Below are 22724 nucleotides of genomic sequence, written 5' to 3' on the forward strand. Positions count from 1 at the left end.
ACAGCATTTTAAATAATTTGTCTCAGGCAAAAAAAAAAAAAAAAAAGGAGTGATGGGATATGCCTTGGCCTAGGCTGCAGATCCCAGAAAGGGGATGACTAAGGACAGAGAAGAAGAGGATATTAAGGGGAGACAGATGGGAAGGGATGTGTGTGGGGTAGGTGGGGCTGAAGGAAGTTTAGGGAGGCCATGTACGAGGATGCATCTGAAGGTCCCAGGAGGACTTTACTTTCAACATCTCTGTTATGCCCCATTATTTACTCTATACAAACTATAAATAATCAAAATAAAGAAGTTCTGGTAAAACTTTATAAGTAGTTAAACAAGTTTTGGTATAACTGGTAAGTTCAGATCATTCATCCCACTGTAAGTTGGTCATTGGAAATTGTTTCAGACACTGGATTTTGGTAAATTGCTTGAAGCTGTTACACTGAAGCGTCCATCCACGGGCAGGTCTTGACCAAAGTGCCATTGAGATGTTATAGATGGCAAGTTCCCTTAGAGAAGAGGAATCAATCATATTCAGGAGAAAACTTCAGGAATAGTTCACCCAAGATGTGCTAAGTGGTAGAACACATACAGAAAAATTTGAAGATGGTTGGGTAGGAAACTGTTCTTTTGTGGTTGGTAACAAGAGAACAGCCCTAGGAAGCGTGCAGCCACCACGTACAGAATGATGTGCCAGGGTAATTCTGGGAATAAGCATGTTCCCTTAACTTAATTGTAGTGGATGAAATGTGGCTTGGAGTTGTGCGAGACTTGAACATACTGCTATCTTAAGTAATATGAAGTTTGCTCTACCTAGGAAAAGTTGTTTCTTCCTTCCTATGTGACTGAGGAAAAACACTCTCTGCATTTCCATAATGCCCATTATAGTTTCTGAAGGTCAGTTTAGAGAGCAACATTGGGACAGGAATTGATGCAGAAACCCCAGCTTAACTGCTAGGGGGCAGCAGCAGCTGTTGAAAAATCATCACTAGCTGTTTTTCTGGAAAACATTTCTATCTCTTAGTTAGCTGGCCTCAAAGAAAGTCAGAACTTATGCATCCCCTATAAAAATGGCTCAGTGTTGGTTGTTTTTCTGGTAGGGAGAAAAATTCTAAGTATGTATAATATTGAGAATATTCTAAATGTATGTTTATAAATAGTTTAAATATCACTTCTCTTAAGCCAGAGGATAAGAAAAACATCAAATTTATACTTTTCATGTTTCCAAATACTGTTTATACAGGATGAGTTCATCGATGTGTATCTCAGTTTCTCTAAAGACTTGGGAAATAACTGTTGGCTTGAATTAACTCTTAAGAACTCCTGACAAAAGTTATCAGATATAACAAAATGTGAACTTAATGTAAAAATATGGAGATAATTTCTTTTCACAAACAAACGGCTACTCTGAGAAATGCATTTAATTAGGAAACTTTCTAGCCTGACAACCTTTCTTTTGAAGAAACTGTATGGCTGACGTGTTTTAGCTTGGCAAATGAGCTTTGTTGTTAGCAAAGAAAAGGAGGTGTTTGCCTATGAATATTACCTCTGCATGGATTTGGGTTTTTTTATAAGTTTATTTTTTATTGGTGTTCAATTTGCCAACATATAGAATGAGCACACCCAGTGCTCATCCCATCAAGTGCCCCCCTCAGTGCCCATCACCCAGTCACCCCCACCCCCCACCCACCTCCCTTTCCACCACCCCTTGTTTGTTTCTCAGTTAGGAGTCTCTCATGTTCTGTCTCCCTTTCCGATATTTCCCACTCATTTTTTCTCCTTTCCCCTTTATTCCCTTTCACTGTTTTTTATATTCCCCAAATGAATGAGACCATATAATGTTTGTCCTTCTCCGATTGACTTATTTCACTCAGTGTAATACCCTCCAGTTCCATCCACGTCGAAGCAAATGGTGGGTATTTATTGTTTCTGATGGCTGAGGAATATTCCATTGTATACATAGACCACATCTTCTTTATCCATTCATCTTTCGATGGACACCGAGGCTCCTTCCACAGTTTGGCTATCGTGGATGTTGCTGCTGTAAACATTGGGGTGCAGGTGTCCCAGCGTTTCATTGCATCTGTATCTATGGGGTAAATCCCCAACAGTGCAATTGCTGGGTGATAGGGCAGGTCTATTTTTAACTCTTTGAGGAACCTCCACACAGTTTTCCAGAGTGGCTGCACCAGTTCACGTTCCCCTTTCTCCACATCCTCTCCAACATTTGTGGTTTCCTGTCTGCCTGTCTGTCTGTCTATCTATCTATCTATCTATCTATCTATCTATCTATCTATTTATTTATTTATTTATAGAGACAGAGAGAGAGTCAGAGACACAGGCAGAGGGAGAAGCAGGCTCCATGCAGAGAGCCTGATGTGGGACTTGATCCAGGGTCTCCAGGATCACACCCTAGGCTGTAGGCAGCGCTAAACCGCTGCACCACCAGGGCTGCCCTGTGGTTTCCTGCCTTGTTAATTTTCCCCATTCTCACTGGTGTGAGGTGGTATCTCACAGTGGTTTTGATTTGTATTTCCCTGATGGCTAGTGATGCGGAGCATTTTCTCATGTGCTTGTTGGCCATGTCTGTGTCTTCCTCTGTGAGATTTCTGTTCATGTCTTTTGCCCATTTCATGATTGCATTGTTGGTTTCTTTGCTGTCGAGTTTAATAAGTTCTTTATAGATCTTGGATACTAACCCTTTATCTGATACGTCATTTGCAAATATCTTCTCCCATTCTGTAGGTTGTCTTTTAGTTTTGTTGACTGTATCCTTTGCTGTGCAAAAGCTTCTTATCTTGATGAAATCCCAATAGTTCATTTTGCTTTTGTTTCTCTTGCCTTCATGGATGTATCTTGCAAGAAGTTACTGTGGCCGAGTTCAAAAAAGGTGTTGCTTGTGTTCTCCTCTAGGATTTTGATGGAATCTTGTCTCACATTTAGATCTTTCATCCATTTTGAGCTTAGCTTTGTGTATGGTGCAAGAGAGTGGTCTAGTTTCATTCTTCTGCGTGTGGATGTCCAGTTTTCCCAGCACCATTTATTGAAGAGACTGTCTTTTTTCCAGGGATAGTCTTTCCTCCTTTGTCGAATATTAGTTGACCATAAAGTTGAGGGTTCACTTCTGGATTCTCTATTCTGTTCCATTGATCTATGTGTCTGTTTTTGTGCCAGTACCACACTGTCTTGATGACCACAGCTTGGTAGTACAACCTGAAATCTGGCATTGTGATGCCCCCGGCTATGGTTTTCTTTTTTAATATTCCCCTGGCTATTCGGGGTCTTTTCTGATTCCACACAAATCTTAAAATAATTTGTTCCAACTCTCTAAAGAAAGTCCATGGTATTTTGATAGGGATTTCTGCATGGATTTGTATTGCAAGTTAGGAATGCTAGTTTTTAAGAACTATATTATGTATCTATTACCAATATACACATAAATGACCATTAAGTTGATTTGTAGAAATATATTTTTGGGCACAAGGGAGACTGATATGTTATTGATTGAAGAAAGGTAAAAATATAATATGAAGGATGGTTCCTTTTTAAAAGATTTTATTTAATTATCAGAGAGAGAGAGAGAGAGAGAGAGAGAGAGAAAGTGAGTAGGGGGAGGGGCAGAGGGAGAGGGAGAAAGAGAATCTCAAGCTGACTCCTCAATGAGCGAGGAGCCCAACATGGAGCTTGAACTTATGACCCCAAGATCATGACCTGAGCCAAAACCAACCAGTCAGAAGCTCAACTGATGGAGCCACCCAGGATCCCCAAGCCTAGTTCCTTTTTGTAAAAAGTGTGTGAGTGTGCATGTAAAGTCTAGGAACATATCACAATATTACTAGATGGTAATAATTTTCTTTCCTTTAATGCATTTGAATATCTGCTTTTTCTCTTGTGCCCATGAGTTATATTATAAAAAGCAAAGAGAAGTTGTTTGTAATTAGAGCTTCAGTGCAGATTTATTTTATTTGCATGTTAGATTGATTCTTGAGCCAGTCAACGTGATATGGTGTATTCTACTTATCACTTCTCCTGTTACTTCTGACCATTTTTTATAACTCTCAAAATGTGGTAGTAGATAAATAAAATGCCAAGAGAACCAATATGGTTCTTTTTTTAAAAAAATATGCTTCTTGATCACTCTTTCCTTATGATGGACTAGAGTTGTTTTTTGTCCATCTCACTGAGCTCTCATTTCCATTGATTATATTTGCAAAACGATATGAAATCCTCAGTGAATAACATTAGGACTGTAGGCAGAGTGGTAGCCAATACTTATGAATACTTAGGGCTTTTTAGTTTTTTAATGCAATTCTTTCTTTCCAGGAAAGCTCAGATTGTTTTAGGGAAATGTTCTCAAACCACATTGGATCTTATAAGAACTATGTAAGGAATTTTCTGTTCAAGTTCTGCAGAGAAAAGGTGATATGGATTTCACAGCTTTAGAGATGGCAATAGAAGAGACAATACAGAGACAAATTGGTATTTGTTATTTTAGATAGGTAAAATAAATGTATATTTAATACATATATTCTATACTCACCCTTTTTAAATTAATTAGGCAATAATACTAAAAATAATAGCAATTGCAATGAGACTTTCTTGTAAATGGCTGGAGTATATGGATTCATTCAGTTCTTGAGCTAATCCTAAGAGGTTGGTATGTATTTTTTAAAGATTTTTCTTATTTATTTGAGAGAGAGCATGAGTGGAGGGGAGGGGCAGAGGGAGAAGCAGACTCCCCACTGAGCAGGGAGCCCCATGAGGGGCTCCATCCCAGGACCCTGAGTTCATGACCAGAGCTGAAGACAGATGCTTAACTGACTGAGCCACCCAGGCCCCTGAGGTTGCTATATTTTTTATAAACAGGTGAAACTAGGCATGAGGAAACTGAATAAAATTGCCCAAGTAAAGAAGTGGGGTTTTACAAAGAGGAAGTTATGAAAAAAGAAAGTATGAGATTTTCATCCCTATGCCATCTTATTTCAAATGTCATCCAGTCATTGATCACATATTTATAATACTTGTACTGTGCATATTTGACAAATATTGGGCATACATCTTACCTTCTAGAGCCTTGATTTGGAGGAATCTAATATTATGTTCACAGAGGCTCCAAGGAAAAGGTTGTTTTTTTTTTCTTTTAATGTTTAAATCATTTCCTGAAATACAGAGTAGAAAAGTTTTGAGCTGTTTGTGTTGTTGTTGTCTTAACGTGGTTCATGGTTCTTAGTGAAGTTCAGTATTCTGCTGTCCACTGAAATTCCAAGGAAGGAAGTGGTAAACAGCTTCTCCCAGTGGTTTTGATGACCTAACCCTTTCAGTCCACGGAGCATCCCTGCAGGTGATGTTCTGCGGAGCATGCTCAGTGAAGCCCTGGATTGCCTCCTCTGATGGTCCGGGTGCGGCATTTTGCTCGCCCCCAACTCCCTGGGGCTGCCTTATCTCGAGCACCAGGTTTTCTTGCTTTCCCCAGTTTCTTCTGCCTCCTTCATTATAAGCGGCTGCCAGATTTATATTTCTTAAGCTTGGCTCTGATCATTTTTACTTTCCTGTTCCATACCTAAACCTGACTTTCCTTCCCTCCTCACACTGAAATAATTCCAGATGGACAAAAGGCTTATATACATAAATGAAAAAATACAAGATCAGGGGAAGGAAACATAGCTGAACTAATTTAAAATCTTACAGTGAGAACATTTCTTCCAAGCAGGATGTTAAACTACAAAGCCATAAATAAAACTTTGGTAAATTTGACTAAATAAAAGTGAAAAAAAATATTGCAATAAATAGCTTAAGCATAAACAAATTATGACAAGATTTATAACCAATAGCTGATTTCCTTGATTAAAGACTCATTCAAATCCTGAAGCAAATACAAACTATGAGACCTTAGAAAAATGGACAAATGATATGAATGCAAATTTCCCTGACAAAGAAATACAAAGGCAGGTCACTAAAATACAAAAGATCCTAAACTTTACTCAAAATGTCAAAGTTAGAGAAAAATCGAGATACTATTTTTCCACTGCTGTTCTTTTAAAACAAAGGCACATAACATCCAGTTTGAGGAGCATGCAGAGAAACAAAAACAAGTACAAAACATATACTTTTGGTGGGAATGTAAATTTGATGAACTTTGGAAGAGCCATTTGACAATGTCTATGCAAACCAGAAAGGGCACATATTTATGTGCAGTTTTTCCAAAGTTAAAAATTTCCTCTGAATATACTCACTTATGCATTCCAAGAGAGTCATACGAGAATGCTTATTATAGTATTGATGGTAATTGTTAAAAAAAATGGAAGTGATGTAAATATCTATTATTTGGTGGCTAGTGATGTAAGTAATGAAAATTTAAGCAGTGGATTAAAAAAAAAAACCTGGTGAACCTGTATTGCTTTAATTGTGAAAGCATGAAGTCCAATGCATGTAATATGATTACACCTGCGTTAAAATCAATTTTTGTATCTTTTTTCCTATAATAAACCTATGAAACCAGCCCATTAGAGGAATGGGAATGAGGAAAGTCAGAGTCAGAATAGAGATTCTCTTTTTCATTTCATACCTTTGCAAGACCTGTGCATGTTTTATGTGTGTTAAGAAATTTTTTAAAAAGGGCACGTGGGTGGCTCAGTGGTTGAGCATCTGCCTTTGGCTCAGGTGGTAGTCCTGGGGTCCTGAGATCGAGTTCCATATCAGGCTCCTTGCTGGGAGCCTGCTTCTCCCTCTGCTATGTCTCTGCCTCTCTGTGTGTCTCATGAATAAATACATAAAATCTTTAAAAAAATTTAAAAAAATAAATTAAAGAAAAAAAAACAAGAAAGACAAAAACACCCTGTATTTCTTACCGAACAAAACTAAATTCCTTATTTTGTTATTTTAAAGCACTTTGACCCTGGAGGTGCCTGAGTGGCTCAGATGTTCAGCATCTGCCTTCCGCTCAGGCCATGATCTCAGGGTCCTGGGATCAAACCCCACTTTGGGCTCCTGCTCAGTTGGGCATCTTCTCCCTCTCCTGTCTTCCTGCTTGTGTCCTCTCTGTCTCTGTCTCTCAAATAAATAAATAAATAAATAAATAAATAAATAAATAAATAAAAATCTTTTAAAAAAAAGTAAAGCACTCTGGCTTGGTTCAAATCTGCCTTTTCAATTTTATTTCTCATTGTATTTTTTCTCAATGTCCAGATCAGTTGAAATGCTTGCTTGGCACCACACAGATCTTGCCATTTGGGTCTCCTTCCTGCTCCCCAGCTTCACTGCCATTTTCTCCTGCTAAAATGACCTCAGATCTTCTCCGTGTGTTCAGGTCCACCCATATTTCTACCAGCACCTTTTTTTCCAGACTCCACAGCCACCCCAGTTTGGGCTCATCTCTTCTACCTGTGAGCTGTTATCACCTCTGAGTTCAGTTCTGTTTTGATACTTACCCCCTAGTTATATTTATGGTGTCCCTGCTGCCCGCCAGGTACAGGAGACTGGACTGAAGCAGGATCTGGGACTCATTTACCTTGGTGACGCCTGCCCCCCATCGTGCCGAGCCCTGAGGCAGCCTCTGAAATCAGCCTTCAGGGTTTGTAGCACGTGAGCAGCGTCAGCAGGCCTGGCAGGTACAGAGTCCAGGGAGGGTTGGCCGAGCGTCATGTCACTGAGTAGGAGCAGAAGTAAGGACTTCCGCACATTGTGGGCACGAGGGTCGGAGGACCCGTGAAGGGCTGTGAGCCTGTCTCAGCAAGCATCGAACCCCCACGTGTTTGGAGTGCGGCAGGAAACTCAGACCCTTGATGCTTACCATCTTGATCTTCCAAGTCCGAGGTTGTGTGACCCTCACCGGGTCCACAAGGGCAGAATCAGTGGCCCCATCAGGACGGGGGCGCCCGTCTGGCCTCCTGGCCTCATTCTCCTCCCAGAGCGCCACACCACCTCTTTCTTCCAAGGAGCCTCATTGTTGGTGAAGGTCCCAGTGAAAAAAAGGTTAAAGTCCACCCATTCAGGTGTCATCTCATCATTTGTATAATCGGGGAGTTGCATTCCTGAGCAGCCGACCCCTTTTCAGAACCTGCCTAGTTGAGATGTCACTTCCCTGACAGTGAGGCACTTAGGCTCACGGAGAAAAATCACAATGTGCTCCCTCCCTTTCTCAAATTTTCCCTAACAATTAATGCCACACTAACTTGACACTCTCTTTCCTTGTTTGGCTTTGTAAACCCTGGTCCCTTTTTCTATTAATTCCAGACATTAATATTTTCTTTCACGCAACTGACGCCATTCACCCGTGAAACCGTTTGAACATTATGTAGCTGTCAAGATGCCTGGGGATTACCCAGTATGCTTTGCCTGTGAGAAAGTGACACCACCGAGGTCTGGTTTTGAGATGTTTATTTTGAGAGTACGCTGACAAGCATGAAGTCCCGATCCCAGAGTGGCAATTTCATTTAATTAAAGGCCTCTTTTTATTATAGTTTTCCCCCCACATTTTTTATATATATATATATCAGAATGATTGTTAAAGTCTGACTTGCCAGAGGTGTTCTCTTGTACTATAAAAGGGAGTGAAGGGGGCGGGGGTGCATTGCTCACTCACTAGTGACTATTCCACTGAATGGCTGTGAATGCATTCCTTTTTACTGTCCTGTTCAGAGCTGCCAGTTGACATGGTGTGCATGTGTGTGTATGTGTCTGCGTGTGTCCAAGTTTAAAATAAAGACTGCTGGGCTTCTGTCCCTGTGTTGCCAAACTTAAAACGTGAGAGTTGAGTACATTGCGTATTTGTATATGCTTGTGATTTAATTTCTTGGTCTTGAAGTTAGAAGTCTTACCATACTGGAAGGCTACCACCCGAATTATACCTTGGTTAATCTATTGAGGCTTTTAAAAAATGCACAGTATGTTCCTTTATTGTGCAATTTCTTTCTGTTCAAATAGTTGGGGAGGGTATTGCACTTGTGTTCAGTAATTTTTAATACAGCAGCTAAATAAAAACCCGAAAAAGGAGCTAACGAAAAGAAAAGCTTAAGGTAATTAAGGAGGGCATTACTGATTTGGTAAGTGTTTGCAACAGAGTGGCCTAATTAATTTTTGAGATGATACCTTAGACTATTTTGGCTTGACTTTATAGTAGGAATTCACGTCCATAAATATATGGGGGCCTGTGTTGGGCACTGTCCACGGCATGCAGATATATATATATTATATATATTATATATGCATATATATATATATATATATATATCTTAAATATATATCCATACCAGATATATTTACCCAACAGGTAAAACAGACTGTTGGTCTTTGGACACTGAATCATGTTGTCTGTTTCACAGTTAATTACAATATCATAACTCCTCAAATTAGATTTTTTTCTTTCTTTGTGGCATTTTGGCTGGCCTTCAGCTATCTCCTCACTGATTATTCATTCCTTTGTGCCTTCTTTATTCATCATTCACTGGGTAACACTGCGCTAGTATGTCCCAAGTATGCAAGTATGACGGCATACTTGCAGGTGTGCAACAGACCTGCAAAACACAGAATTCACGGTTTCTGTTTACAGTCCTCCTCCCCACCCCCATCCCCGCTGCCCCTCAGCTGATCTGAAATTGTGGAGGAGGGTTTGACCTCAGCCCTTCTTTCTGCTTTGGATATAGTGGCTGGAGAGATATTATTCATTCTCTTTGGTGTCTGTTTCAAAGCTCCCCAGGAAGAGCTGGGTGGGTCAGGGGTGTTGGCCCTGAGGCCAGCGGAGGGCCTGGCTGGTGTGGCTGTTCCCCCAGCCAGGGCCAAACAATGTTCGCTGGCTTTACTGCAGGTGCAGGAGGCAGCAGAGAATGGCAACTTTGTCAATTTAATCTCTCTGCTCCCCTTCTAGTCTTTCGTCCTCTTGCCCCATCTTTTGAGCCAGTGGTTCCAGAGATGGATTTATTTATTATGATTACATTCTAAAGTACAGATTTCTGTTGAGTCAGCCATCTGGCCAAGTGTTTGAAAATAGTTTCTTTCCCTTTTCACTGACTTGCTGCCATTCTTGGGAGGGGTTGGTTTCTCCTCAGGATTCCTGACACCGTTGGCAGGTGCCGGTGGATTTTGTGTCTTGAATTTTTGTGGCTAATGTAGTGATGACATACCCAGAATGAAATGAAACAGAAAAAGCTCAAGGAGCCCATTTGTATTATGCCACTGAGGGCAAAGAAGGATCAGTCATTTACCCCAAATTGTTTCATTTTTCTCTCCTTGCCCCCTCTGGGGCCTTCAGTCCACGCACGGGGAGACATTTGTTCTGGGCGTGCTCCGTGAAATGCTTTGAGCCAGGGGAGTGTGGAAAGAATCCTTAGTTAACGGAGATCCTGGGCTTTTACGTATATTTTTAAAACCTGTCTTGCTCTCTTTTTTCTTTAAAGGCACGAGCGATCCCTATGTGAAATTTAAGCTGAATGGGAAGACGCTGTACAAAAGTAAAGTCATATATAAGAACTTGAACCCAGTTTGGGATGAGATAGTTGTACTTCCAATTCAAAGCCTTGATCAAAAGCTACGTGTGAAGGTAATCACAGATGGCTTTCAAATCTGCTCTTTTATTAAAAGCATTGATTTCTCAGCAATCTTTGCCCCCTTAAAAAGGCAACGTTCCCAAATTCCTTTATTATTATTAAGCTCTGGGTAAAACATCTTAGAGAAGAAGGGATTATTTATACCCTCCATTGAAACTATGTTTTCCTCAGATCAGTGGTGTATACTCCACAGAAAATCAGAGTGAAAATAATATCTCCATTGATTGTATTTAAACTTACTGCACGTGGAAGAATTATTACTGCTGGTGTAGTGGCGACAAGAAGGAAAGCCTTTCTCATTAGGAATAACTTTATACTTAATAGAGCTTTAAGCTACTGGTTGTAAGCATCAATTGCTCTAACATCTGGGTTAAAGCTGCATGAGTTGAATGCAGGATGGGATTGCTATAGAATATTTAGCAAATTTCTATTTAATTGGCAGATCTGCTCACCGTGGAAAATACTAAATCTTAATGAGAGACCATTTAAACTACAGGGACTGATCCATTGTGCATAACATTTTAGTGCATATGAATACTGCCTTAAGAGTATTTTCTGCTGTTGTTTTGGTGGTAGTAGGCAAAATGGGCAAGTTTGCATAATCTTTGTTCTTGCCATCGGCGTGTCCTAATTCTCCATTATCTGTACTGTGCAAATTATTTTTTAGGTCTAGAAGACTGAATTCAAAATTCCCAGCCAATTGCATTTATTAATAGTTCGATAAATTTACTTGGTTTACCGTATTAATTTGTGTTCCTGGTCTCTTCCCTCTTTGTAGGTATATGATCGAGATTTAACTACATCTGATTTCATGGGTTCTGCATTTGTCATTCTCAGAGATCTTGAGCTTAACAGGTATTGTATTTTTACCTTCTAATTGTTATTTTGAATTTTAGAGGGAACTCAAGATAATGTTAAGTGACATTTGTTTAGATCAAATGACAAAAAAAAATCTGAATACATGAAAGAGTGCTTTAAAATGTGAATTTTCAATGATTTTATCATTTATCTCCCAAACATTAAATCTTCCACAATGCATTCTGAAATGTGTATTGGATTTTGAACTGTTATTATTCAGGTTCATTAACCTACCTAACCTAAAAATAAAACAAATATTTAAATTTTATTTGGGCAGTAAGGGAAAAGAATCCATTAACCAACTGTTGAATTAGGCAATGCCAAGCAGTTCCCCTACTCTGAAGATGGTTGGGTTATTTTTACCAGATCTGGTGCTTTTTAAAACTCCCGTCACAGGCTTATGCAGAGGTAGGAGACTTTTTCTGTAATCTCTCTATGCATTATGACACTACCTAGTACTGCCCATAAGTGCTTATGTTATTTGTTGCTTTTTGCTTATAGAACAACTGAACATATTTTAAAATTGGAAGACCCAAACAGTTTAGAAGAGGACATGGGAGTGATTGTGTTAAATTTGAGCCTAGTAGTAAAACAGGGTGATTTCAAGAGACATGTAAGTATGACTCTTTTGTTCTTTTCAAAGTTCTTCAATTGTCCTTTGATAACTGGGTTACCAGATGGCTGGCATTTTTTGGTAATTATTTTTGGAGGGAAACAAATAGTTGTGCCAAAATGTAAAGTATCTATCTGTGGTTCTATGCATCCTTTCTTTTGGAACTCTGGAAAGAAAATCCTTTAAGGAATGATCTCAGCTTTGGCTAGGGATGCGGATGGTATTCCTATTATTAAAATGTATATGCTTTTCCTAAGTGGTAAGGTTTCCATTAACTATTTTCTTAAGTACTGGGTGACCTAGACATTATTCAGTTATGCAAAGCAGTTCCCAGGATTTAATTATTATAGTGTACATTATTAAGGTGAACAAATACATATTTGTAGCATTACAGTTTATTTTGTTTTCTTTTAGCTTCATATTTCCTGTTGAGAGTACTTTGGGGAAGATATAAATTTTAATATCCTCTGATCTATTATTACATGGATGTTTCTAGTTAATGCATGGCCTATTGAAGATCTCTCTAACACCAACAAAGCAATGGATTTTATGATGATTTGACTGAGGCTCTGTTTTTATGAGAAAATATGTGAATACAAATCATAATCTTATTTTTTATTCAGGGGTCAGACCTTATAATTCCAAGAATTAAAATAAGAACAAAAAGCATCTTTGATTGTAACTTACTTGAAAGGCGTTTTTAAAGCCAACTAAAATACCTACTTGGAAAAGGACTAGAATGTGTTCAAATTTAAGCATGTTTAGAATGTGGTAGGAAAATCTGAAGCCTGTTTATAAATTAGGCTCCAGTAGTACTTCTTGAATTGAGTCAGTGGGGTCGATGAGGAGAATATTCTTCATTTTGACATCACCTTTGCTTTTAGTTGTAATTTATTTTCATGGTGAAAATCAGGACTGATTTACTAGTAAACTCACAGAAAATAGCAGAAAGGAATAGCAAAGCTGCACAGTGATTTTTCAGTTGCCAGAGAGTCAACTAAATCATTGCTATTTTTAATTTGAATTCTTTACTTGAAGCATTTACTTGACAGTAACTGGGGCAAAAAACCCTCCCATTTATTAATTTTTAAAGAAATAGTACTTTTGAAACTTGAAACCTCAGTAAAGCTGATATTTTGATGTTAAAGTACCTTTAATTGGTATTAAAAATAAGCCTTTTTTTTTTTTTTTCCTATCCAACATAGTGAAGGAGAGGTTTCTTTAGCTTCTCTCAGCCTTGACAGTATTGCTACTAGATTCAGTGTCAGTGTGTGTAGTAGGTGGCTGGTTCCTTGAGCTGGATGCCATGCTAAAATAACATGCATTGTACATAAGTATCATTTGCCACCATGGAGCGATTGCTATCTGAGATGTTCTGAAAATTTTCTTATATATTTAAGTGGGGTTTGGAAAGTTGGATACTTTCTCATGAAAAAAGCTGCATATTTATTCCTGTTGTGAGTGTTTCTGTAGTATGTTGGATTATGTTTAACAGTCACACCGGCCCTTAAAATATTTTTAAATATCGCCAAAATTCAGAGTTTTAAAGTAATGCCAGTTTAGTTAAAAATTTATTTCAAATTGCAGAGGTGTTAATAATGGATGCTGCCCGAATTTGCTTTTATAAAACATCTCAAAGAATATCTTTTCAGAGTCCTAGGAGGAGCCACACTTGTCATCTTACTGAGTTCGACCACCCCTGACTTCTTTTTAAGAGTTTGCCAGACTGTGTATCTGCTTGCTCCTGTGCTTTCTCATTTTCTTTCTTCTTTGCTTGTCTGGAAGAGGTCTATTATACAACATATTTCTTGCATATATATTTTATGGGGCATTATAATATAGGAAACCTTGCCTATTCTCATTTATTCTGATCGGTAGTTTTATTTTTCTGTTTATGTACTTGATCAAAGTATACCCAAGCAAGGAATAATCTAACCTATGCAGCGTATATGGGGCCCTTTTGGATAGAGTGGGTATCAGAAAACATTTGTTCTTTTCACCTAGTGAATATTTAAAGACATTCTTAATGTGGGATTTTTAAACGGCAATAACTAACACTCGAGACTGGAAAGATAATAGATTATTCAACTGGGAATCGTTTGTAAATTTCCACCATCTAATTTTTGTCGCCTTAGAACCAGGCTAACAAAAATCTGAACACAAGCAAAATGTCTATGAACTCACCCTCACATCCAGGGGTGTAAGTGTATATGGGTGTGGTGCTGAGGCAGTGTATTGGAAGCAGGTGCTGCGTGGAAGGCTGACAAACCCACCAACTGGTTCTTTTTATTGGGTTGTATTTAAAATTGTGGGTTTGGTCATCAGACTGCCTGGATTTGAATCCCAGCTCCACTACTTTCATGCTTTGGAAGTTAAGTGATCAGGTCACATTCACAGAATTATTTAACCTCTTTCAACCACAATTTCCTCACATGTGAAATGGGGATTAAAAAAAAAAACTATTTTACAGGAATGTGAAGATGGAGATTATGAAATCTAGTGTTTGGCATGTGGTAGGCTGTCAATATATGGTAGCTCTTAGTACCGTGGTAAGCAGACAGGATATTTATTTTCCATTAATTTCCTTACCTATTTTGTTTAATTTTTATGATTGTTAAAAAAAATCAGATGAGTTATATGTTAGAGAGCCCTAAATAGACATTTGTACCTATAAGATGCTAATTCATTTTGGTGGTTGTTTTGGGTGAAAATACTTGTCATGATGTTGGGAAAATAGACAAAGAACTGACTTTAATACCCAGATTGTAGCATCTATAACTGTGTGTCACATGTAAATGTCAGAACTCACAGTTTAACCAGGGGAAGTGCTTTATTTTAATAAAGAATATGTCCAAGTCATTTCTGCACCAGTGTTCCTAGTTGCTGGTCACTGGAAGGTAAGTGGATTTCCTCCCAAGAGTATTTATATTCTGGTTTCTAATTGATTGGGAAGACATATTGGCAAAGTGGATAGGTCATTCGCCTAAAGGTATTTTTTCCTTAAGCGTAATAGTAAATGTGGTTTGCTCGATTAGATTCATAATTGTGCTTTAATCTCCCAAATTTATCCAAGTTTTAACATCCAGTTAGCTGGCTAACCAGCCAGAGTAGAGCTTCGCAGTCCTGGACGGTGACAGGGGTAATGAGAGGATTTTACTAGGGACGAATTTTAATTGTAGATGAAATTCAGCAGCCTTAGCATGACAAATGAGAGATCAAAAGAGAACAGTGGTGAAGTTACTTGCTGTTCAGAAAATTTGTTCCTCCCTCCCTCCGTGGTATATAGCCTGTTTTTCTTAATTGTGCAGAAACAGCTTGGATTTTTTCCATTATTATGAATATTGAGAGTTGCTCATTGAGGGTAAAAGGAATGATTTTTTTGACTATTTTTTTTTTTTTTAGTATCTAAAAGTATGGAAGCCTAAACATGCATTCATATTGTCCGTAAACTTCTTAAACATTTTTAGAATACTATTGAATATTTCAAGTAGGAGAAATCTCCCTTTCCAATTTGCTTTTAGACCTGAAATTATAGAGCTTTAAGACAGTGAAAATCATTTAAAGGATCGAGAGCCTTCTCATACTAAGAACTGGTACTCGTAAAGATTGAGCAGTATTCATATGTTGCCGTCTCCTCGTTATTGAATACTAGGAGAAAATGATGTCTCACAATCACAGAAATGTGATTTTCCTGTTTCTGTTTTCTTGCTCAAATGTGTTTTCTCTGGAAACTGGGAATTCAGGTGTTAGTTGTTTGAATATAATATGCATATTTGGCTAATATAATAATGGAATGCTGTTATTAATGATTCTATTTCTCTCTTTCCTTTTACCATTTTTCATCATTCAATGGGTTCAATATCTAGCGTTGGTCAAATCGGAAGCGATTGAGTGCCAGCAAGGTAAATGTACCTGTTTTTTTCTTTACATCATTTGGGGAAAAGTTCATCTTTGTACAAACACAGACGTACACATGATTGGTATTATCCAACTGTCATACATAGTGACAGTATTCTCTTCCTCTCACTGTTGCTACGAATAGAAAGGAAACAACCTCCCTTTTAAATTTCATTTTAAATGAAGCTTCATTTAAAATGAAATTTAAAAGCAGCATAGCCAGATGTTTGAATGTATACATGTTTTAGTGGTGACATTTTATATGTACCAGCCATGTTAGAATGTTCCACTTCATTAAGCCTGGATTATTTGGAGTGTAGTGCTGTTAGAATTAGCCCTGTAGGAAGTTATATGCCACTACATGGAAACTAGCTTTGGTGTTGTAGGGGCAATGAAAAGATTAATTGAGAGGAATATGTGGTATAGTTTATAAATCTCTTTTATATTACTCATATTTACCATTTATTATGTTGATTGCTGAGAGTTTCTTGAAAGATTTCTTCATGAAGTACCAGGGACTTTTTTTTTTTAACATTGCTAGTGTCTTTTTAAGCAATTATAAACTGTTGTCCAATTTGTAAAAGCTCTGCGTGTATCAAGGTAGAAAAGCATGATTTATCTGGTTATTAAATTAGTACTTTGTGAGTGACTACATGTCAAAATTGGTGTGAACATAAACAAAACCAGAAAAGTATTTATGACTTAATTTTGCTGCTCTGCTACTTTTAAAAGAGAAAAAAACAACATGGCCGTCATGTGCGTGGGTATTTGGCAAATAACCCAACGATCTCTGTATATGCATTTACACACACTTACGTGCACAAGTGCACGCCAGCTCTCATTTCCAACCTCACCATACAACAGCTATTTACTTCTCTGTAAAATAAGGTGATTGAAACAAAGGCTTTGTGAGTTTGTAAAAGTGCATGTGTGAAATAGAGAGGGGAGGCGGAGAGAGAATTGTTCTCTAACACTAGTCGTTTGGGAAGAAAGATGAACTTTCTAAACCTTCCTTTTTAAAATCTGAAGGAATCAAAGCCCGCCTTCCACTAAAACGTATATCCTTTGCATTTTGAAAACTCTAAAAATAACTCCAATAAGTTGTTTTGTTCACCAGGTCACTTGGTTTGCAAGACTCTGGTTTCTTGGTTTCTTTTGTTTTTGTTTTGTTTTGTTTTTGTTTTGTTTTGTTTTTAGAAATAAAATTAAGAGACAATAAATAATAATGTGCAGCTGTCTCAAACATTCCCCTAACTTTTGTCTTATTCCTTTATAGTCACTAGAGGGTAGGAGAACATCATTTCTTGCCACAGAAGGGAGCCCTTCTCTTGCTCTCCCATATTAAGAGCTTCTGTAACCATCCGAAGCAGTAAAGTTTCCCGGCATGCTTTGGAGAAGCCTGACAAAGCAGTATTTTCTCGTTTATTGATTCTGCTGTGCACTAAAACACTGGTACTGTACATCAATAACCATCTTTAGTTAGGGAGCTCCAGCCTGTGGAAGAACATAAAGGCTAGAAAGAAAAATTGTGAGCTTGGGGAATATTGGAGCCTAGGGAGGACAAGAGAGGTTATGGGAGGATGAGCGAAGGAATGAGGAGGGAGACAAGAAATGTTGACGGCCTGGATAGAGACATCACAAATGCGAAAGGCACAGAGGATCCTGGAGAGGAGTATTTATATCTGTCCTGTGGTCTGGTGTCTTACCACAGAGCTGCTGTGTTCTTTTTTTCCTTCTCTCATTGTGGTTTCTAGAATTTTGACTTCAGTGCACTGGGCTCTGAGACTTAATAAACGCCCAGACCTGGGGCATGTGTTTAATAAAACCTCAGTGGAATAGAGCCGTGGAAGGCCACTCCTGATCTTACACGGGAGGTGTGCTTTGTAGGTTGATGAAGGATTTCAACTGATGGGTCGACTTTTTTGCTACTTAAGAGTTTGCGGGTTTTGGAGGAAGATTCTAATTTGACTTATGAAAATGAGTCCCATGGAAAATCTGTAGGCGCAGTGATTAACCCTCTGTAGATGTAGTTAAAATGCCCTGATCAACCTATCTTGGTATTTTTTTAAACTGTAAGCTGCTTTTTTTCTCTTTTTTTTAGGATTTCCATATTATATTTAAAAACGAGGTAACAGAAGTTTGACATAGAGAAGATTACTATGCTATGAGTATCTAAAATTTTACTAGTCCTAAGTAATATATTCTCTATAAAATGTCATTGACTTTTTCACCTCAATCTTAGTCTTTTAATGGCTTAACTTTATTTAGGTAATTGCCTCTTAAACCTCATGAGTTTATAATTTTGCACCATCCAAAAGGACCTAGAATGTCAGACTCTCTTCTAAAGTGTTTTCTTACTAAGTTGACCTTGACCGTAATGTGGTAAATATGTAGAAATTGCCTCTAAAAGTGGGTTTTGGTTTCACCCAGAGCCTCTGTTTACCTTCCAACGAGCATTTTAGCTTGAGAATTGAGAATTTGACTTAACAGGGCCTGAATCAGATAACTAGTTCTTTTTAGATAGTTATTCTACATAATCTTTTCTGCTAATAGGTCTGTTTCCAAACCTTACTCTTTTTCTAATGCATGTAACACTTAGAAAATTAACAGCAGTGAGTTCTCTAATATCAGATAGTTTAATGCGGGGGAAAAAAAACACCCATAGTGATAAAAAAATGGAATTGAGAAATCACTGATCATACCCAGGAATATGTGGGCATACACTCACCCACATCCTTCCCCTGTGCTTGCATTTGAGTCTGTGTAGGTCCTGTGGCTGACCACGAGTCCCCTTCCCTAGGATTTCCTTTATTTTTCATGCATTTGCCCTGCTGTAAATCTCTATATTTTACATGCCCCCCACCGACCACTGTTTTATGAGGACTATGCCAGCAATCTGAAGTAAGAGATATGACCTATACCACTTTTTATATATATATGAAATTAGTTGACTCATGATGATGTTGATTTTTTGGGTTTCTATCAGCTTTATATATTTTTTAAAGATTTTATTTTTTCATTCATGAGAGACACACAGAGAGAGGCAGAGACTTAGGCAGAAGGAGAAGCAGGCTCCCTGCAGGGAGCCTGATGCAGGACTTGATCCCAGGATCATGCCCTGAGCCAAAGGCAGATGCTCATTCACTGAGCCACCCAGGTACTCCAGCCTCATATTCTTATATCTTTGTACTTCTTTGTTATTACAGAGACTGGTAACCACAGAATATGTCTTCTAGGTTCCCCGGTCAGGTAGTCTACCATTGGCTTTATGCAATGAGAGGAATTGTAGGATACTCCAGTGTAGGAGAATTTCCAGGGTATCTCTTCCTTTTCCCACTGTTTTACATGCTGTCTAGACATGGACTGCGTTTTGCATTTCTCCTTATACTTGCCTTGGTTTCAGGTTCTATCGTGAGTCTGACTCTCTATACTCTTTTTGCCTCGCTTGCCTGGGGCTTGCAGATCCTCAATTCCAGGGCAAAAATCCAGCCCTACATCTGTGCAAGTACTATTGTAACACAGCCGTTACATGTACACATTGTCTCTAACTGGCAGGGGCAGAGTTGCCACTATATTGTAGTTGGCACAGAGACCTAATGGCCTGAAGCCCGAAGACTTATTCTGTGGACCTTGGCAGGGAAAGTTTGTCCTCCCCCGCTCCATCCTGAGAGTGCTAGCGAGGGCTTCCTCCAGTGGCCTACCTTAGCTTTTCTCGGCCCTGTCTGTTTGATCGCTCAGTCATCCTATACCTGGGACACCAGTTCTCTGCATTATATTCCCTCTAGTTTCAGTACCAGGAGTGGTTCGCTTTTCCTGTTGGATTCTGATGCAACCTATAGGAGCTAAGCCTTTGCTTTGGCTTTTTTGTATGCTATTAAAATTGTCATTTTCTTTTCTATTCTTTTTTTTTTAAAGACTTTATTTATTCATGAGAGATACACAGAGAGAGACAGAGACACAGGCAAAGGGAGAAGCAGGCTCCCTGTAGGGACCCCAATGCAGGACTCAACCCTAGGGCCCCGGGACCATGACCTGAGCCAAAGGTAGATGCTCAACCACTGAGACACCCAGATGCCCCTAAAATTGTCATTTTCTTTGTAAGAATCATGCATCACATGATGAGGGTTCTGAATGAATTTAGGTTCCATCATCTCTGGTTTTTCTTCTCTTTAATTCCTTTTGCTCGGTCTGTCCCTCTCTTTCTATCTGACATCTAGGACTTATGGAAGGCAGTCTATTAATCTATGTAACTATCTCTATCTATCTATGAAGGCAGCCTATAAATCTATATATCTTTATCTAATCTCATCTGCCTAATTTCTTTGTCTATAGATCTGTCTGTATCTCTTTAATTTATTTGTCTGTATGTCTGCATATGTCTACTATCATCTATGTAGACATCATACTGCATGGGCCCAGTGCCAAATATCTGAACCCTGATGCCTCTGCTGCCTTGTTATGAAGTCTAGGTCAGCATTATCCTGGGCAGAATTACTTCTAAGGGCTTTCCTCATTTCCAGGGGCCTCAGTCCTGCTAGGTTAAGACCACGAATCTGTTGGCATTCGCCAACCTTGTGTGTGATCCGGACCAGAAAACCAGAGCCACAGCCTTCCTAAACTTTTCACCGAATGTCTCCTCGCAGTGGCATAACAGTCTACTTTGGCCCAAAGCCTATCACTGAGCACATATTATGTTGGCTGGAATACTGTCCTGAGGATTCAGAGATGAATCGGGCATGGCCATCATATCATTGCTGAGTCAGCGGGAGACAAGAGAGTAGGGAGGTAGGTAGGGATATTCAGAGGGCCTGGTTAGACTTTGTACTAGCTTTCCAGGTGGGCTGAGTGCTGAGGACAGAGAAAGACTGCAGTGAATCTTATCAAATGAGAGGGAGGAAGAAGTGAATTGAGATATGATTATATAAAATAATGTAGTCCATGGCAGGTGCTCCAAAGCATTTATTATCAGGCTTCAGCCAATTGAGTTTTCAAAGTGGAGTCCCTGAACCAGCAGCATCAGCATCACCTGGAAATTGTTAGAAATGTGAATTTATGACCCTCCCCCCACCAACATTTCAGACCTCTTGAATGAGAACTCTGGGGATGGAGCCCAGCAATCTTTTAGCATGCTCTCCATGAGATTCTAAAGCATGTTCATGTTTGAGAACCATTGGCATAGACTTGAGTCTGATATGGGGTGTTGGATGGGAAGAGGAGCAGATGAAGCTAGCAGTGTGAGAAGCATAGACCTTATAGGCCAGTAACTAGTGCTGCTAAATCTTAGGAAGGACTAGGAATAGGGTGAAGCAAGAGCTGTGCCAGGAACACAAAACAATGAAGGGATTTAGGGGCCAGACCTGCCTGTTGCAGAAGCCTGAGAGTGAGTGCCTTGCTTGCTTCACTAATAGGGAGGTAGGACAGTCCTAGAAAGGCATGTCCCTGAAGTATTTTCCCTGAAGGAAAGGCATAGACAACATTTAACTTCAAACTTCTTAGGGGTTAGGGTGAAAAAGAAAATCCTATTGAATCATGTGGCCTTCATTTTTTTTTTTTCACTTTAGTTTTTAACTACAGAAAGTGCATTAGCAGCATTTTCCTGGTCCTGATCCCTGAGAAGTAGGTATTCATAGATTGTATCAAAATTTTAAAAATCTTAATCTAATTTTTATTTGTGAGTGCAAAAATTGAGCAATGGCATTTTTTTTCACAATGAAAAGGTGTTAAGTTTCCCGTAAAACTTTTATAGATAACGTGTCTATACAACCTACAGATTATTCATTATCCTTGGGACTATAATCTAGTTCTCATGTACAAATTTAAATCTCATGGTCCATGTCCATGTCCTTGTGGGAAATTTAAAAGACTTTCTTTATATGCTTATGCAAAGATTTTTGTGTGGTTCTAGGAGAATTTATGCCTACAGGATCCTCTTCGGGTGATATAAGAAGCTGCCAAGAAGGAGCTTCTCTGGGAGCCTGTTGCATGAATGTATGGATCTTCTCGTGTCATGCTATAAAAGCTGTTGACAATGAACAGTTGTTTTACATGTTAAAAAAGCTTGGAAGGAATATTTCAGGGAAACCTTTTTGTAGACTGAATATTCTCCCATAGCTTTTCTAAGCAATGCCAGCAGAGCTGAATCTCGTATTATTGTTCATTTAGCTTACAAAGTTATTTTTTTCCATGCATTTGTTTCCATTGACACCTCCTTTCTCACAATGACTTAGGAAAACTGAATAATTAGAGTCAAAATAGGATGCGCTGGTGGTGTCAGAATATATATTTTTATACTCCCATAACTGAGATCATAGAAAAAGGACCCACACAGTAATTTGGCACCGAGTAGGTAGGTCTTCCTAGAAAAGTCTTACAAAAATATTTTCTCACTGCCCCTCCTTTTCATTTCTGTTGTTTAAAATTTGTTTGATATTTTGTCCCACCCAGGGGAGTGCTGTGGGATAATCGTCCTGTGGTATTGGTCAGCATGGTCTGTTCTGGAGTGTGGCATAGCCAGCTGTAACATTGCTTTTGATGCCTACAGGCTGTGGCCTCAGCTCCTGGACTGCATGCTACTCCTTTCAAGATCTTTCTTCTCTCCTAACCTCTCCGCCATTCTTCCTGGCCCATGACAGAGAGGAGATACCTCACTGACATGTCTGTCATTTCTGGGTTTTCTTTTGCAGTCATGCCAAGAGACTGGAGTCCACATCACCATCTTCTCAGCATGCCACTTGGCTAGAATCCTCAAATAAAGCATCTTGCCAAGCTGTAATCCATTTGATATGTCCTAGGAATGATGGCCCGTTCACTGTTTTGAAAGTCTGTTC

At 38.9% G+C, this 22724-nt stretch overlaps 1 protein-coding gene across 5 annotated transcripts in view; it reads left to right on the plus strand.

The window, feature by feature from the left end:
- Window positions 1-22724, plus strand: part of MCTP2 (multiple C2 and transmembrane domain containing 2) — a 241253-nt gene that overhangs the window by 82608 nt on the left and 135921 nt on the right. For all 5 annotated transcript variants that reach the window (XM_055326554.1, XM_055326553.1, XM_055326557.1 and 2 more), the window contains 4 exons: window positions 10380-10522; window positions 11308-11384; window positions 11889-12000; window positions 15867-15902. In XM_055326554.1, coding sequence (XP_055182529.1) covers window positions 10380-10522; window positions 11308-11384; window positions 11889-12000; window positions 15867-15902 — 368 coding nt within the window. The remainder of the gene's footprint in view (window positions 1-10379; window positions 10523-11307; window positions 11385-11888; window positions 12001-15866; window positions 15903-22724) is intronic.

Source organism: Nyctereutes procyonoides, unplaced genomic scaffold, assembly GCF_905146905.1.
Source record: "Nyctereutes procyonoides isolate TBG_1078 unplaced genomic scaffold, NYPRO_anot_genome, whole genome shotgun sequence".
Classification (NCBI taxonomy): Eukaryota; Metazoa; Chordata; class Mammalia; order Carnivora; family Canidae; genus Nyctereutes; species Nyctereutes procyonoides.